The sequence below is a fragment of the Cervus canadensis genome, chromosome 3 (assembly GCF_019320065.1).
Source record: "Cervus canadensis isolate Bull #8, Minnesota chromosome 3, ASM1932006v1, whole genome shotgun sequence".
Taxonomy (NCBI): domain Eukaryota; kingdom Metazoa; phylum Chordata; class Mammalia; order Artiodactyla; family Cervidae; genus Cervus; species Cervus canadensis.
Window position 1 is genome coordinate 76552908 of NC_057388.1, and position 17781 is coordinate 76570688.

At 35.2% G+C, this 17781-nt stretch overlaps 1 protein-coding gene across 2 annotated transcripts in view; it reads right to left on the reverse strand.

Moving 5' to 3' along the window:
• The window catches only part of CDK13 (cyclin dependent kinase 13), a 122613-nt gene that overhangs the window by 33359 nt on the left and 71473 nt on the right, over positions 1-17781 (reverse strand). For both annotated transcript variants that reach the window (XM_043463537.1, XM_043463536.1), the window contains exons 6-7: positions 5082-5271; positions 3743-3799 (exon numbers count right to left, since the gene is read on the reverse strand). In XM_043463537.1, coding sequence (XP_043319472.1) covers positions 3743-3799; positions 5082-5271 — 247 coding nt within the window. The remainder of the gene's footprint in view (positions 1-3742; positions 3800-5081; positions 5272-17781) is intronic.

The window sequence follows — 17781 nt, forward strand, 5'->3', positions numbered from 1 at the left end:
TATAATTAATACAACATATTCAATGATCAGAATTAATCAAGCAGTTATTATGAAAGTTCTTTATGTTTTAAGGCATATAAAACACAAAAGTTTAAAATAATGATACCTGTCTTTAAATAACTACAATTCTAGCTCTAGTGAAAAGACAAGAACACAAAAAGACCAGCCCTAAAGAGGCAATTTTAATTCTGAATATAATTTCATCTAGAACATGGACAAGCAGCAACAGGTGACTCTCCCATTCATACCCTGCATGCTGCTGCTGCTAAGTCGCGTCAGTCGTGTCCGACTCTGTGCGACCCCAAAGACGGCAGCCCACCAGGCTCCCCCATCCTTGAGATTCTCCAGGCAAAAAGACTGGAGTGGGTTGTCATTTCCTTCTCCAGTGCATGAAAGTGAAAAGTGTAAGTAAAGTCGCTCAGTCATATCCGACTCTTAGCGACCCTGTGGCTGCAGCCTACCAGGCTCCTCTGTCCATGGGATTCTCCAGGCAAGAGTACTGGAGTGGGGTGCCACTGCCTTCTCCCATACCCTACATAAGTTTGGGAAAATTTAGTTTTGGCTTTAATGGCAATCTTATGAAAAGCCTCTAGATGGCGATATTGTCTTCGAATGTTTAAAAACCTTTTATTCACGTTAACTTTCAGAACCAAGAAATAATACATGTTTTTCAATAAACTATAAATATCTTAGATATTTGAAATCCTTTATCTTAAAAGTTGAGAATAACGAAATATAGAGAGATTAACTGACTTGTTCAATATTCCATAACTGGTAAAATGGCAATGCCAGGCCTAGAGCCAAAGTTTCATGATTTAGGCCTAAAGATTTTGAGTTCTTAGCATTAAAGAAGTAAACGTTCTAAGCTATAGATTCTTCTCTAAAAGTGAAATTAATTTCAACTTATATACAAACTGTATCTTTTTCTTCATATGAGTCAATCACATAAAGAGAAAAAGATACCCCATTACTTGGAAAAGCACTGGGGCCAAGACCTAGTAAAATAAACACTCAGAAAGAGGGTTTGAGGGTTTATCATTGTGGCTGAAAGTTTTGGGAAAAGTTAGACCTAAATAAGCTACTAAAAAACTGAATGGATACGAAAAAATGGGGCAAAACCTCGCATTCTCAAGTTCTTTTTTTCCCCCAAGGCCAAATAAGGCAAAGCATTAATACTGATGTTCAAAATGAGAAAATGATTCTTCAACTTTAAAGGAATTATTTTCTCCCAAGTTTTAGCCCAGTGGTTCACCTTTTTTCTACTGCAGCACACAGGACAGAAGAGATTCACATTGGTCACCCTCTACTTCATGTTCAATTCCTACACACTAGCTGTAGCTCTGTCTGGTTTTTCTCACTCAAAAAAAGGCATACCAAATCAAATTACAGTGATAAGCTGAAATTTGCTCTATTTTAAAACAAAAAACCCTAGGATAATTTCTTGAATATTTCATTCTATCTGTAATAGCTAATTACACTCAGAAAGTTTTTCAAAATTATCTTAACATTTAGATCGGGGCATTATGGTTTCTTTCTGGTTCTAATAACAAAGAAATATGGATGAAAATCATTTGCTTTATATTTCAAAAAATACCTAGAGAATTTGGGAAAATACAGTGAATCTGCTAAAGGCAGTGAATTTCAGTATTACTAAAATTTACTAGAATAATATGTTTTAAGTCATTCCATTAAGTTAAGCCTACTTCTTTACTGATTTTAAAGAAATCGGAATTATTTGAATCTGAAAAAAGTATTTTTTTAAAACTACATAACCCTGAAGTATAGGATATCTGCTTGTAAAACAAAATGATACACCAACTTTTTAACTTGCAAATTTGAATAAGCAGAAATTTTCAGTATACATTACCTGAAGATGCAAAGTTATGGGATTTTAAATTTTTAATTCAGCAAGACAATGAGGACCAAGCCTCAGTTAACACGACAAACTCCTGACACTCCACTGAAACCCAACATTCCATTAAAAAAAAAAATTCAATGGGAGAGTGGATTCAGACATAAAATTTGGCTCTATAGGTTTTCTGGAACATACTTATTCCAATAAGGACAAATATCTGCATAAAAAGAATCATCAGATGGAAAATGGTAATTTAGCTGTTCTCCATCTCCACTGAAACCTAACATGAAAACAAAAGGAACAGGATTTACAGTCAAAGTATGAGAGACATATACTTGTATTAAGAAAGGATAACCAAACTACAATGAAATCTCAGTGAACCAGCTATGCAAGTGAAGTTTTGGATTAAATACACTTATGAACCTATATATTTTTTTCCTTCAAATTCTATCAAGAGGCATTATTATATATGATGGAAAGAATAAACAACTGGAAGTTGGAAACTTCAAGCTTCATACTCTAGATGATATTAACAAATACTTTTGAATATTTCAAGTCACTTAATCCTTTCTGGGTCTGTTTTCTCAAATGGAAATGAAGCTGTTAAGCTCTAAAACAACTTAAGCAAACAAGCAAAAGCATACAACCTTTCCTTTAAATATTAATTAGGTAAAACAAATAAAGGCAGAAAAGCTAGGGCTAAAGTACATATAGGGGACTGGAACACTGTCCATTACAACCTGTCCATACCATGGTCTGAGGTTAAAAAGAACTCTAACATATCCCAAACAAACCATTTAAAAACCTCTAAATTCTAAAAATAATTTTCAGAATTATGTTACGGGCACTACAAGATTAAAATATAAAAAAGTATTTTTAAAAAAAATTTTTTCAAGTAACCAGAAACTGGCAGTCAGTGAACATAAACACCTATTGTTAAGAATTCCAAATTAACTGACACTTTACTCTATCCAATTATGATTACACCAAGTAAATTACAGAACTGTCATAAAGAATTTACATATATAACATGTATCAATATAAATAATAGTTATAATATATAATTATATAATTGTTGCATATAATTTATATATTATATATAATGATTATATATAATAATAACATATCAACATATAATAATAATAATATAAAGAAACAACACTGAGAAGAAAAGAAGGGGCTAAACTGAAGATATTAAACCCAGTTAAATTCATTGTTTATCACCATAAGCTGCACTATTTCAGAAAGATATTTTATTTTGAAATTCTGTATTATTCTTCTGAGAATAATCCCAGTAAGACAAGTCATATTTCAGTACCACCATCTCTTGGAGCTAAATGGGATACAAATCCCAACCTTAGCCGGAGAGACTCCACACAAAGAAGTAGGTTGTTTAAGTAAAAGGTTCTAAGGAATTTTAAAAAAACAGACACAACTACAGATATAACTATTGTTAAAAATGTTTAAGGAAGTTCAAAATAATAATTAAAACAAAAAAATAAGCTTAAACATGTAACATAAAGAGCATTTACTAAGATTTTTCATTAAACACAAAATCACAAACATCTTAACATCTAGATGTGCATTAGAAATTTAAGTATGAATTCTTTTTTAAAAATTCCTAAGCTCACTTAAGAAACTTTAAAAGAAAATTATATTTACCTCTGGATATTAAAAATATATTTTATTTTTACATTGATTTAATGTACAAATTCTTATAAATAAAAGTAAATCCAACATGATATAAAACTTCATTATTTCATGTATTTAACCATGAAAAGAAAATTTCCCTTTTGTTAAAAAAATAAACTATCAATAAGGTATTCTTAATATAGCTTCTAAATCTGGTCACTAATGTCTACAATATTCATTTGAAAATATTCTTACCTTTCTTCTGAGCTATATAATCGAGCAAGTCCAAAATCTGCAAGTTTTATCTGTCCTCTGATGGAAGTAAGATAAAATGAACAAAAAGTATTAGTTTACTCTGAATTGATGGCACACATTCTCTTCTATTTCTAGAACTAACTAGTAACTCTGATTACATTGCAGACCCAAGGCTCTATAGGAAAAGACAAATAGATAAGCTCACAACAATATAAGGCAAAAAAATCAGTACTTTTCTTTGGATAATTTCAGCTACTATTACACCAGTACTATTATTACATATATTATTATATATAAAAGTACTAATATAACAAGTTTCTCAGTATTATCCAGTTCCTATTTAGAAAAGTATACTTCAATGAAAATTAACAAAGTGAAATAACTTGTATTACTTCAGTAATAATACAGATTACCTGTTCAATTCCAGCCAAAAATGCACAAAACCAGACCACATCATTTTAAATTTATGTTTAATTTTCCAGTTCTTAAGAGTGACTAGGTGCTCTACAGAATACTTCCTATTAACTAAAATCAGGATCAGGCATGCCTCACTTTAACAAACAGTAGCAATTACAACAGAATTATCAGAGTTCAGGTTATGCTACCAGTAAAATATTTAACATAAACTTTGAATATATATGTAGGTACATATGTTACATGTATATAACACCTGAAAAATAGTTCACCTAAAAAGTGTGATGACTTTTTAAAAAAAATCCAAATTAAGAAAGATTCTAAAATCCATTTTTAATCTAAAACTAAAATCATATTATTATTAGAAGAAACATTCATATTATTTGGAAGACTATCACACAAGAAGGTCAACTAAGTGTTGGGAGCCGGGAGGTGCTTATAATGCTCAGTAGTCTTCCTGTCCCTTTCTCTCCTCCACTGAGGTATGACAGTTGTTATTCAGCAACAACAAAAGGAGGGGTTAAATAGTTTCCCCAAGTTCACTAAAACTAGTATATAGTTTATGGATACTTGCATATAGCTTCAAACTACTCCGTGGATTCAAACTCAAGCCTTTATGACTCCTAAATCCCTGTAAGGTTAAACAAACTCTAAAGTTCTTTAGAGGTCTGATCCACTTAATTCTATTAAATTGCTTAGATTGAGGAGATGGAATGTCAGCAAGTCAACAAAGTTTACCTTACATACATTACAAACTATTACTGGAATTTAATTAACTGAAGTATATTTAACACAACTTCAGATGTAGTCCAAACTGCAATACTGATTATGTTAAAAATATTTTAAGCAATAAAAAACTAATTTTTAAATCTCAAGGTAGACAATATATGATTCATTTTAAACATATGTCAACCTTTTATCATACCTATTGTTTAGAAGAATATTTGAACATTTGATATCTCGATGCAAAAAGTTCTTCTTATGACAATAATCCAGACCTTCCATGAGCTGTCTCATAAACGACTTTATGTGATTTTCATTAAAATGAACCAAGCCTGATTCCAACAGTCCCATCAGATCATGGTCCATATATTCAAACACCAGATAAAATGCACCTAAGGACAACAATAATTAATACATTAAAGATTTTATTCTTATAACTTTACCACAGGTTCAAAATTTTTAAAAAATAAAGAGCTGGGGAGAAAACTAATCCTTTAAAAGAACTGGTATTTTGTCATTTAATAATGTTTACTCTCTTCTCTCTGAATCTAGTATCAATATCATCCCAAGGAGATATCTAACCAACTTTCTTCCCCTAAAGAAAATTGCTATGATATAAAATCAACACAGCTAATTTCCACACTGCATAGTTTCTGGGTATGATTAATATAAAATCAATTCTTAGCTGTTTTACTTACTGAACAAACTGTTTCTTGGCAAAAGCCAAAAACAATCAGTATAGTTCATCAAAGAAAATTTAAAGATGTTACAAGAGTTACTTTTAATAAAAAAATAGTCTGGGTCCAGTTGGGCTTTATATGGGCTTCTAGTAAGTCTTTAATAAATGTAAAATTTAATTATTTTATACAGCTCCAGAGTATGTGAAAGCATACAAATTACAGCTCAATTTTGTAAAACCAACTTATTAATCCTACTACTAAAACATACAACAGCACATAGCACATACACATGATACAAATGATAAATTCAAAATTCTTAAACGAAACTTGCACAAACTGAATCCAAAGCTATTATCTAACACATCTCACTCAAGCAGTTTAATTTACCAATTCAAGACTGAAAAAGCTAATAAAATTCCATACATCAATATTTCAAAGTAAAAAAGCCATCAATACACCAAATAGACATCAAAATATAATCATAATCAGTTCCTGAAGAAAAACAGAGCAAAGGGAACTCCCTGTCAGCCCAGTGGTCAGAACTGGGCAATTTCACAGCAGGGCCGAGGTTTAAGCCGTGCTCTGGGGGTCCTGTAAGTCACATGGCAAGGCCAAAAAACAAAAATAAAAAAACAACTAAAGCAAAGATTTCATAGTAACCTTGCAATAGGATATTTTCTTTACAATGGTATTTCCCTGAAACAAACAATTACTCTCATATTTAACAGTAAAATGCCAGGTGTTGCACACAAGACAAGAATGTTCATTATTACTAACTGTTCCAGAACTTAGTAAGTAAAATTAGAAACAAACATTGAAAGTGACAAAAACAAGATTACTGGTAGAAGAGATGACAACCTCTGCAGATCCAAAAGAATTTTTAAAAAAGAAAAAGACACATTAGAAAAATTGTATACAAAAAAGGTTAGTCCAGGGGCTTCCCTTGTGGCTCAGCTGCTAAAGAATCTGGCTGCAATGCAGGAGACCTGGGTTCGTTCCACGGGTTGAGAAAATCCCCTGGAGAAGGGAAACGCTACCCACTCCAGTATTCTGGCCTGGAGAATTCCATGGACTATAGTGTCTATGGAGTTGCAAAGAGTCAGACAGGACTGAACGACTTTCACTTTCACACACAAAAAGACTTCTTACATGCCAGCAACAATTAGAACTTAAAATCGGAACAATTAGAAAGTACAATTTAAATGACTCCACAATAGAAGAAGAAATACTAAAAATGCCACATGGACATCAACAGATGGTCAACACCAAAATCAGACTGATCATATTTTTTGCAGCCAAAGATGCAGAAGCTCTATATAGTCAGCAAAAACAAGACCAGGAGCTGACTACGGCTCAGATCATGAACTCCTTATTGCCAAATTCAGAATAAAACTGAAGAAAGTGGGGAAAACCACTAGACCATTCAGGTATGATCCAAATCAAATCCCTTATGACTGTACAGTGGAAGTGAGAAATAGATTTAAGGGACCAGATCTGATAGACAGAGTGCCTGATGAACTATGGACAGAGGTTCGTGACATTGTACAGGAGACAGGAATCAAGACCATCCCCAAATAAAAGAAATGCAAAAAAGCAAACTGGCTGTCTGAGGCCTTACAAATAGCTGTGAAAAGAAGAGAAGCAAAAAGTAAAGGAGAAAAGGAAAGATATTCCCATTTCAGTGCAGAGTTCCAAAGAATAGCAAGGAGAGATAAGAAAGCCATCCTCATCGATCAATGCAAAGAGAGGAAAACAACAGAATGGGAAACACTAGAGATCTCTTCAAGAAAATTAGAGATTCCAAGGGAACATTTCTTGCAAAGAAGGGCACAATAAAGGACAGAAATTGTATGGACCTACCAGAAGCAGAAGATACTAAGAAGAGGTGGCAAGAATACACAGAAGAACTATATAAAAAAGATCTTCACGACCCAGATAATCATGATGGTGTGATCACCCACCTAGAGCCAGACATCCTGGAATGTGAAGTCAAGTGGGCCTTCGGAAGCATCAACACGAACAAAGCTAGTGGAGGAGATGGAATTCCAGTGAAGCTATTTCAAATCCTAAAAGATGATGCTGTGAAAGTGCTGCACTCATTATGCCAGAAAATTTGGAAAACTCAGCAGTGGCCACAGGACTGGAAAAGGTCAGTTTTCATTCCAATCCCAAAGAAGGGCAATGCCAAAGAATGCTCAAACTACTGCACAATTGCACTTATCTCACATGCTAGTAAAGTAATGCCCAAAATTCTCCAAGCCAGGCTTTAACAGCACGTGAACCATGAACTTACAGATGTTCAAGCTGGTTTTAGAAAAGGCAGAGAAACCAGAGATCAAATTGCCAACATCTGCTGGATCATCGGAAAAAAAAGAGTTCCAGAAACACACCCATTTCTACTTTATTGATTATGAAAAAGCCTTTGACTCTATGGATCACAATAAACTGGAAAATTCTGAAGGAAATGGGAATACCAGACCACGCGACCTGCCTCTTGAGAAACCTGTATGCAGGTCAGGAAGCAACAGTTAGAACTGGACAAGGAACAATGAATGGGCCAGATCCAAATAGGGAAAGGGGTACGTGAAGCCTGTATATTGTCACCCTGCTTATTTAACTTAAATGCAAAGTACATCATGGGAAACGCTGGGCTGGATGAAGCACAAGCTGAAATCACAAGCTGGAATCCCCTAGCACAAGCTAGGAGAAACATCAATAACCTCAGATATGCAGATGACTCCACCCTTACGGCAGAAAGCAAAGAAAAACTAAACAGCCTCTTGATCAAAGTAAAAGAGGAGAGTGAAAAAGTTGACTTAAAACACAACATTCAGAAAACTAAGATCATGGCATCTGGTCCCATCACTTCATGACAAATAGATGGGGAACGGTGGAAACAGTGACAGGCTTTATTATGGGGGGCTCCAAAATCACTGCAGATGTTGACTGCAGCCATGAAATTAAAAGACGCTCACTCCTTGGAATAAAAGTTGTGAGCAACCGAGACAGCATATTAGAAAGCAGAGACATTACTTTGCCAACAAAGGTCCGTCTAGTCAAACCTATGGTTTTTCCAGTAGTCATGTATGGATGTGAGAGTCGAACTATAAAGAAAGCTGAAAATGGAAAAAAAAAAAAAAGAAAAAAAGAAAGCTGAGCACAGAAGAATTGATGCTTTTGAACTGTGGTGTTGGAGAAGACTCTTGAGAGAGTCCCTTGGACTGCAAGGAGATCCAACCAGTCCATCCTAAAGGAGATCAGTCCTGGGTGTTCATTGGAAGAACTGATGCTGAAGCTGAAACTACAATACTTTGGCCACCTGAATCGAAGAGCTGACTCATTTGAAAAGACTCTGATGCTGGAAAAGACTGAAGGCGGGAGAAGAAGGGACAACAGAGGATGAGATGGTTAGATGGCATCACCAACTCGATGGACATGACTTTGAGTAAACTCCGGGAGTTGGTGATGGACAGGGAGGCCTGGCATGCTTCAGTCCATGGGGTCGCAAAGAGTCCACGGGGACACGACTGAGCAACTGAACTGAACCAAGAAAAGACCAGGACAACAATAAAAAATGAAAAATTAATGAACTGTCAATATGCAGATGCCTATGTATTTAATCTCACCATTAATCAAAATATACAAATCAAATACCACTTTTAACTAAGAGGAAAATATTTCCAAAGGAAAATTACACAGTATTAACATAGGTATGACGTAAACATACACTGTTATATGCTGCCAGTAGTAAACCCGCATACTTACAAAACATAATTTGGCAAAGGCACCCACAGCTTTGAAAATCCTGTGCCCTTTAACATAGCAAGGGCTTTTATAGATATTTAGCACAAGGAAATAAAGACATAAAAGATTTTTCTGTAAGCATGTTCACTAAAAGCAATATAACAACACCTAAAAACATTAAGCCAAAAAAAAAAAAAAAAACCACAAACAGGTATTATGGTACATCTATACCATACGGTGCACTCTGAAAAATATTGCAGAAGTATGTTGCTGATATGGAAATATACTGATGATAATGAGTTAAAGTAGGTTATCAAAGATTATGCAGTTGATACCTCTATCTCACTATCTTTGATGGTATTACATAACACAGTTAATTATACAAAGAGTATCCAGAGTTGAACAGCCCAATACAGTGATTACTAGCTACATGTGGCTACCGCTCACTTGAAATGTGGATGGTCTAAATGTTCCTGAAGTATAATACATACATTGATTTCAAAAAGTCACAACAAGTAAAAAAATTATTATCTTGATAATTTGTTAAACTGTTTCCAAATGAAATAATTTATTGACATACTGGGTTAAATAAAAATATTAAAACTAACAGTTTTAAAAAATAAAACTAAAAAAAATAAAAAATAAAATAAAATAAAACTAACAGATTGTGTTAAGTAAAACATAATGTCTTGCATTCTATTTCTACTTGTCTGACTCTTTGTGAGCCCCTAGACTGTAGCCCGCCAGGCTCCTCTGTCCATGGGGATGCTGCAGGCAAGAACACTAGAGTAGGTTGCCATGTCCTCCTCCAGGGATCTTCCCAACCCAGGGATTGAACCCAGGTCTCCTGCAATGCAGGCAGATTCTGTACTGTCTCAGCCACCAGGGAAGCCCATACTGAATTAAGAATAAGAAGTGAAACATAAGCGCTAAAATTATCCCCACATGTAGATGACATGAACTTTTGTTCTCTGAAAAGACATACCCATTCAATATAAAAAAAATTATTAAAAACTTTCTTGGATCATTTGACCCAAGAAGCCAGCCTCCAGGCTGTCAAATAATCAACTAACACTTTTGAAAGGTCCACACTAACAACTGAGACCTTCCCTAAACAGTGAATTACAATTTGCCAGCCATGTGAGAGAGCCAACCTGGAATAGATTCTCCAACCCTGGTTACACCTTCTACTGATGATGCCCCAGTCAACATTTCACTGCAATTTTATGAAAGAATTCAAGTTAAAACTGCCTAGCTAGGGTTCCCAAATTCCTGCCCACAGAAACTGCAAAAAAATAAGTTTCCAGCATCACTTTTGAAGTACACTTGCCAAAAATGTGAACTTACATCTCAATAATCACCTATAGCCAACTTCCATTTATAGGAAATACTATTAGAAGAACAAGCTCAGTCGCTCACTCATGTCTGACCCTTTGTGACCCCATGGACCGCAGCACGCCAGGCTTCCCTGTCTCTCACCAACTCCTGGAGCCTGCTCAAACTCATGTCCATTGAGTCGGTGATGCCATCCAACCATCTCAACCTCTGTCGTCCCCTTCTCCTTCTGCCTTCAATCTTTCCCAGCCTCAGGGTCTTCTCCAATGAGTCAGTTCTTCGCATCAGGTGACCAAAGTATTGGAGCTTCAGCATCAGTCCTTCCAATGAATATTCAGAATTGATTTCCTTATGATTAACTGGTTGGATCTCCTTGCAGTCCAAAGGACTCTCAACAGTCTTCTCCAACACCACAGTTCAAAAGCATCAATTCTTCTGCGCTCAGCTTTCTTTATGGTCCAACACACATCCATACATGATTACTGGAAAAACCATAGCCTTGACTAGACAGACTTTTGTTGGCAAAGTAATGTCTCTGCTTTTTAATATGCTGTCTAGGTTGGTCATAACTTTTCTTCCAAGTAGCAAGCGTCTTTTAATTTCATGGCTACAGTCCCCATCTGCAGTGATTTTGCAGCCCAAGAAAATAAAGTCTCTCACTGTTTCCATTGTTTCTCCATCTATTTGCCATGAAGTGATGCAACCGGATGCCATAATCTTAGTTTTCTGACTATGGAGTTTTAAGCCAGCTTTTTCACTCTTCTCTTTTACTGTCATCAAGAGGCTCTTTAGTTCCTCTTTGCTTTCTGCCATAAGGGTGGTGTCATCTGCATATCTGAGGTTATTGATGTTTCTCCTGGCAATCTTGCTTCTACCTTTTTGCTTCATCCAGCCAGGCATTTCACATGATTAACTCTACATATAAGTTAAATAAACATGTGACAATATACAGCAGTGACTATTCCTTTCCCAATTTGCAACCAGTCTTTTGTTGCATGTCTGGTTCTAACTGGTGCTTCTTGACCTACATACAGATTTCTCAGGAGGTAGTTAAGGTGGTCTGGTATTCCCTTCTGTTTAAGAATTTTCCATAGTTTGTTGTGATCCACACAGTCAAATACTTCGGTGTAGTCAATAAAGTAGATTTTTATTCTGGAACTCTCTTGCTTTTTCTATGATACAATGGATGTTGGTAATTTGATCTCTGGTTTTCTGCCTTTTCTAAATCCAGCTTGAACATCTGAAAGTTTTCAGTTCATTTATTGTTGAAGCCTGGCTTGGAGAACTTTGAGCATTACTTTGTTGGCATGTGAGATGTGTACAATTGTGTGGTAGTTTGAACATTCTTTGACACTGCCCTTCTTTGGGACTGGAATGAAAATGACCTTTTCCAGTCCTGTGGCCATTGCTGAGTTTTCCAAATTTGCTGGCATATTGAGTGCAGCACTTTCACAGCATCTTCTTCTAGAATCTTCAATGACTCAGCTGGAATTCCATCACCTCCACCAGCTTTGTTCATAGTGATGCTTCCTAAGGCCCACTTGACTTTGCATTCCAGAATGTCTAGCTCTAATTGAGTGAGCACACCATTGTTGATATCTGGGTCATGTAGGTCTTTTTCGTATAATTCTTCTGTGTAGTCTTGCCACCTCTTCCTAATATTTCTGCTTCTGTTAGGTCCATACCATTTCTGTCCTTTACCACCACCAAAGAAAGCATCTGTCAAACCCAAAGCATGGTCTATCTTTCAATCAACATTCGGTGCTCAGTCATGTCCCACTCTTTGTGACCCCATGGACTATAGCCCACAGGTTCCTCTGTCCATGGAATTCTCCAGGCAAGAATACTGGTGTAGGTTGTCATTTCCTCCTCCAGGGGATCTTCCCAACCCAGGGATCAAACTCCAATCTCCCGCATTGTGTGCAGATTCTTTACCATCTGAGTCACCAGGGGAGCAATAAGTAGAGCAAAAATTTTAAAAGCCAAGAGTAGATACTATAAATCACAAGAGACTTAAGACAATATTAACCACACAGTGCGCAGATCTCTTGCTTGCATCCAGATTCAAAGAAAGCCAATTATGAATAATATTTTTTGAGCCAACTAGGTAAATTTAAATATGGATTGTTTGGTAAAACAAGATTAGCAAAATGTGATAACTGCTAAATGTAAGGGATGGGGACAGTGGGATTCATCATACTACTTTGTCTACTTTTAATTATGTTTGAGCATTTCAGTAATACTGAATTTTCTAAATGTCTGAAAAAACTAAATAAATGAAAAACATAGAAGACATTCCAGTTATCTTGAATTAAGGGATATATTTATTGTTCCCATATTTTTATTTTTCTTTTATCAAGGTTGCATATTTACATAGTTTTAGGCAATGTTTTCAAACTCTGTGTCATGAAATCAATTTAGCAGGTCATGATCTACATTTCAAAAGCTTTTTTCTCTTGCTTGATATTTTTTATTTTGTAGTTAAACATAAAATCGCATGTAATAATATTTTTATATAGCATGCCAAGTAAAATTTCATTTTGGTAGGAATTTATATACATACATATGCTTAGAAAAATGTCCAATATCAAAATTCTAAGAGCAGTTTATCTCTGTGAGCAGATGGGTGATTTTTACTTTCTTCTTATGCTGCCATTTTCTGACTTTTCTATAAGGAACACAAATAATAAGTTTTAAATATATTAACAACTGGGCCTAGAATACAAATTTATAAGGAATAAGCAAATAACCCAAATGATAGAAATGGCAATATCACAAATAAAGATGCACTCAGGAAGCTGAAATGGTAGACAATGATGCTTCAGACCTCACTCTAATTGGGAAAGTACTAATCAAAAAAACAATGGGAAACCATTTTTACCTATCAGGCTGACAATATCCAGTGATGTCCAAATGAAAGGAAATTCCTACACTGCTACAATTTTTTTACAAAGTAGGCTAACAAAAGAAAATATCATTTGACCTGGATGTCACACTTTTGGAAGTAACCTAAGGATATGACACAGCCAGCATGCAAGGATACATGTATAAACACATTTCTAGCAGTACTGTTAATAATGGGAAAAGATGGGGAAAACTCAGTGCCCATCAAGAAGAATGATTCAATCAGCCCAGTTTATGCATACCATGCCATATTATGCAGCTAGAAAAAGAAAGCTTTATCATCTTGGGATATGTTATATTCTTTAGTAAGACAAGTAAAATATAGAATAAATAAAAGTCATTACCACAGGGGGCTTATGGTGTCTGATCCAACAGTAAGGAGTTTGGAAGTTCCCACACCCATCCTCATAGCAAACAGCAAAACAAACTAAAATAACAAAACAAACTAAAATTCAACAGTTCTTAGATTATCAGAGAATTGGGGTCACAGAGCAAACCACTGCCCCCAAAACTGCCAAGAGAGACGGGCAGATACAGAGAATCGTCAATTCAGCAAAGCTCAGAAGCAGAAAACGCCACAACCACCATTACCAGCATAGGAAAGCCTAAATTATGATTGACAAATTACTGAAGACTCAGCATGAACAAATTTCAGTTAAAATTCCAGGGGTTCCAGTCTTAGGGAAGCCCCCCACCACTTCTGTGAATTTTATCACCAGGAACCCCACCAGGTTATCTATCACACTGAAAATCAAGCTGTTCTTCCAGGGAAGTGAGGGGAAAAACAGTCATGATGAAATATCCCTAAAGCGTTCTGTTCTTTAACAAGGTCTGTCCTCAACAGAAACTATTCTACCAGAACCCAACCAACTGGGGTTCAATAAGAGCCTCATCAACCTAGGAAAAAGGAAATATCCAATTCCAGAACACTCTAATATTTGACTTAGGGTAAAGAAACACTAAACTCCAGTGCCTTTTAGCATTCCTGTCTCACTTAAGAGGGAACAAAAACAGGAAAACAGGTAAATATGTCTTGAGGATAGAGACTCTAAAAAAACTGAGGTCAAATCATAGGACTACAGAACACTTCCCTTCCCCCTATAACTTACCATCATAAATAATAACAGGGTACTACAAAATAACTATGCATCTCAGACCTTATTTAAGAAGAAGTCTCCAGGGAAACCAAAAGACAACAGGGAAGGAAATTTTAGCCTCTGATACAGCTTTAGCAAACACCAAACAAAACCTAACTGCTAGCCAGATAAATATAAAACCTTACACTGAAAGTCAATTTACCTCATTTTCTTTTACTAAATACATTATATATGCCTTTCAACAGAAAATTACAAGGCATGCTAAAACACTGTCTGAATATGGAAAACCAAGCATAATGGAATTATCACACCAAGAATTTGAAAGTAACAGTGATTAATATTCTAAGGGCTCTTATGGAAAAAATAAACAACATGCAAGAACAGATGGGTACTGTAAGCAGAAAAATGGAAATTTCTAAGAAACAACCAAAAGGAAATGATGGAAATAAAAAATACTGTTAAAAGAAACAAAGAATGCCTTTGTTGGGTTCAGCAACACACCAGATTTAAGCAAGCAAAGAATCAATGAGCTTAAAGATATGTCAAAAGGAACTTCCAAAGGCTGAAATGCCAAGGAAAAAAAGAAAGTGAAAAAGAAAGTCCAAAAAAACATGGAACAATAACAACATAGATATAAATAGTAATACCAGAAACAAGTAAGGGAATGAGGAAGGAAGGAGGAGGAAGGGGATGGGGGAAGGACAGAAAAAAACCTAAAACTAATAATGATTGAAATTTCCCCAAATGATAAATATCCAACCACAAATCCAGGAAGCTTAAATATAAAGGAGGATAAATAACAAAACATCTACACCTAGGTCTATCACAGGCAACCTGCAGAGAATCAAAGACAAAAAGAAAATCTTGATAGAAGCCAGGAAAAAAAAAAAAAAAAACTTACCTATTTCTCCTCAGAAGCTATACAAGCAAGAAGAGAGTGAAATGAACTATTTATAAAGTGTTGAACAAAAAAAAAACTGACCAACTTAAATGAAGGTAGAATAAAATACTTTCCTTATTATTCACTGACCAAACAGTTAAGAGTCGGTTTAAAGAAATAATAGCAAAAATGAGTTGAGTGATTACAGCTTGTGGATAAGTAAAATGAGTAACAATAATGTTATAAGGGATAGGAGGGAGGAAACAGGAATCCTCTGTTATGAGGTACCTAAAGATCCTTTGGAGGAGGGCATGGCAACCCAATCCAGTATTCATGCCTGGAAAATCTCATGGACAGAAGAACCTGGTGGACTATGGTCCACAGGGTCACAGACTGTCGGACACAAGTGAAGCATGAACGAATGCATACAACCTAAAGTCGTATAATTTTATTTTAAAGAGAACTTGGACCAATTGTAAATGTATATTGCAAACACAAGCTCAACTAAAAAAAAATTTTCAAGGATTTATATGCTCAGAAAAGAGAAGAAACAGAGTCATATAAAAAGACAAAGACAAGAGAAGGCAGCAAAAGAATAGAAGAAAAACAAGCAAGGGTAACTAACAGAAAACAAAACAAATTACAGTCGATAATAATTCAGCTACATCAACAAGTACTTTAAATGCCAATGGTCTAAAATATACCAATTATTCAGAGCAGAATGTTGTACTGAATTTTTAAAAAGGCCCAACCCAATTTTATGTTGTCTACAAAAAAATCCACTTTAAATGTAAAGACCCACAGAGTAATACTAAGCAAAAGAAAGCAGGAGAAACTATATTAAACTTCAGATGGAGCTGAGTTAAGAGCAAAAGTTAACAGGAATAAAGTGGAGCATTACATAAGGAATGCTCATTACATAAAGGAATCAATTCTCCAAAACATAACAACCTAATGTGCATAATCCCAGCAACAGTGTCAAAACTTTCCATTGCAGTTGGACACTTCAAGACCCCTCTAAGATTAACTGGCAAATTCAATACAAAGAAATTAGTGAGAACATATTTGAACACCACTATTAGTCAGCTGGATCTAATTTATGTCTGTATAATACTTCAACAACAGCAGAATAAATACATCTTCTCAATTCCCCATGAAACATTCACCAAGACAAGACAGGCCCAGTTACACACATAAAGTACACTTAAGCAAATTTAAAAGAATAGAAATCATACAAAGTATGCCATCAGATCACAATGGAATTAAACTAGAAATCAGTAACAGAAAGATAGCTAGAAAACTGCAAAATACATTAAAAAAAATTTTTTTCTAAATAACAAGTGGGTTAAAGGAGAAATCTAAAAATTTATTTTTAAATATTTTGAAGTAAATAAAACACACTTTACCAAAACACTTGGGATACAGCAAAGCTGTTGCTTAGGGGAAAATTATAGCACTGAATATATGTATTAGAAAAGAACATCTAAAATCAATTACCTCTGCATCCACCCAAGGAACTAGAAAAAGAGCTAAGTAAGCAGAAGACAAATAATAAAAATTGAAACAGAAATCAGTGATACTGAAAATGGAAAATCAATACAAAAAGAAAAATCAGTGAAACTGAAAACTGATCCTCTGAAAAGAACAATATAATTGGTAAGGCTCTAACCAGGTTAACTAAGGAAAAAAAGAGAAAAAGTACAAATTACTAATATCAGAAATGAAAGAAGGGACACATCACTATTGTTTCCTCAAACATTAAAAGCATAGCAAAGGAATATATGAACAACTCTATGACCACAAATTTTATATACTAGATGAAATGAACCAACAACTAGAAAGACACAACCTACCAAAACTCACACAGTGAGAAACAGATCATCTTAGAGCAAAGGCATTTTGGTGGAAAAATGGAGCCTTCAACAAAGGCTGCTTAACAAATGAACATAGACATGCCAAGAACAAAAAAGAAAAAAAGAATCTAGATATAGACCTTAAACACTTCACAAAAAATAACTCAAGATGGATCATAGACCTAAGGGCAAAATGCAAAACTAAAAAACTCCTGCTGCTGCTAAGTCACTTCAGTCATGTCCGACTCTGCAACCCCATAGACAGCAGCCCACTACGCTCCTCTGTCCCTGGGATTCTCCAGGCAAGAGTGGGTTGCCATTTCCTTCTCCCAAAAAACTCCTAGAAGATAACAAAACAGAAAACCCCTGACAATGACACCAAAATTGCAACCAGGGGAAAAGAAATGGG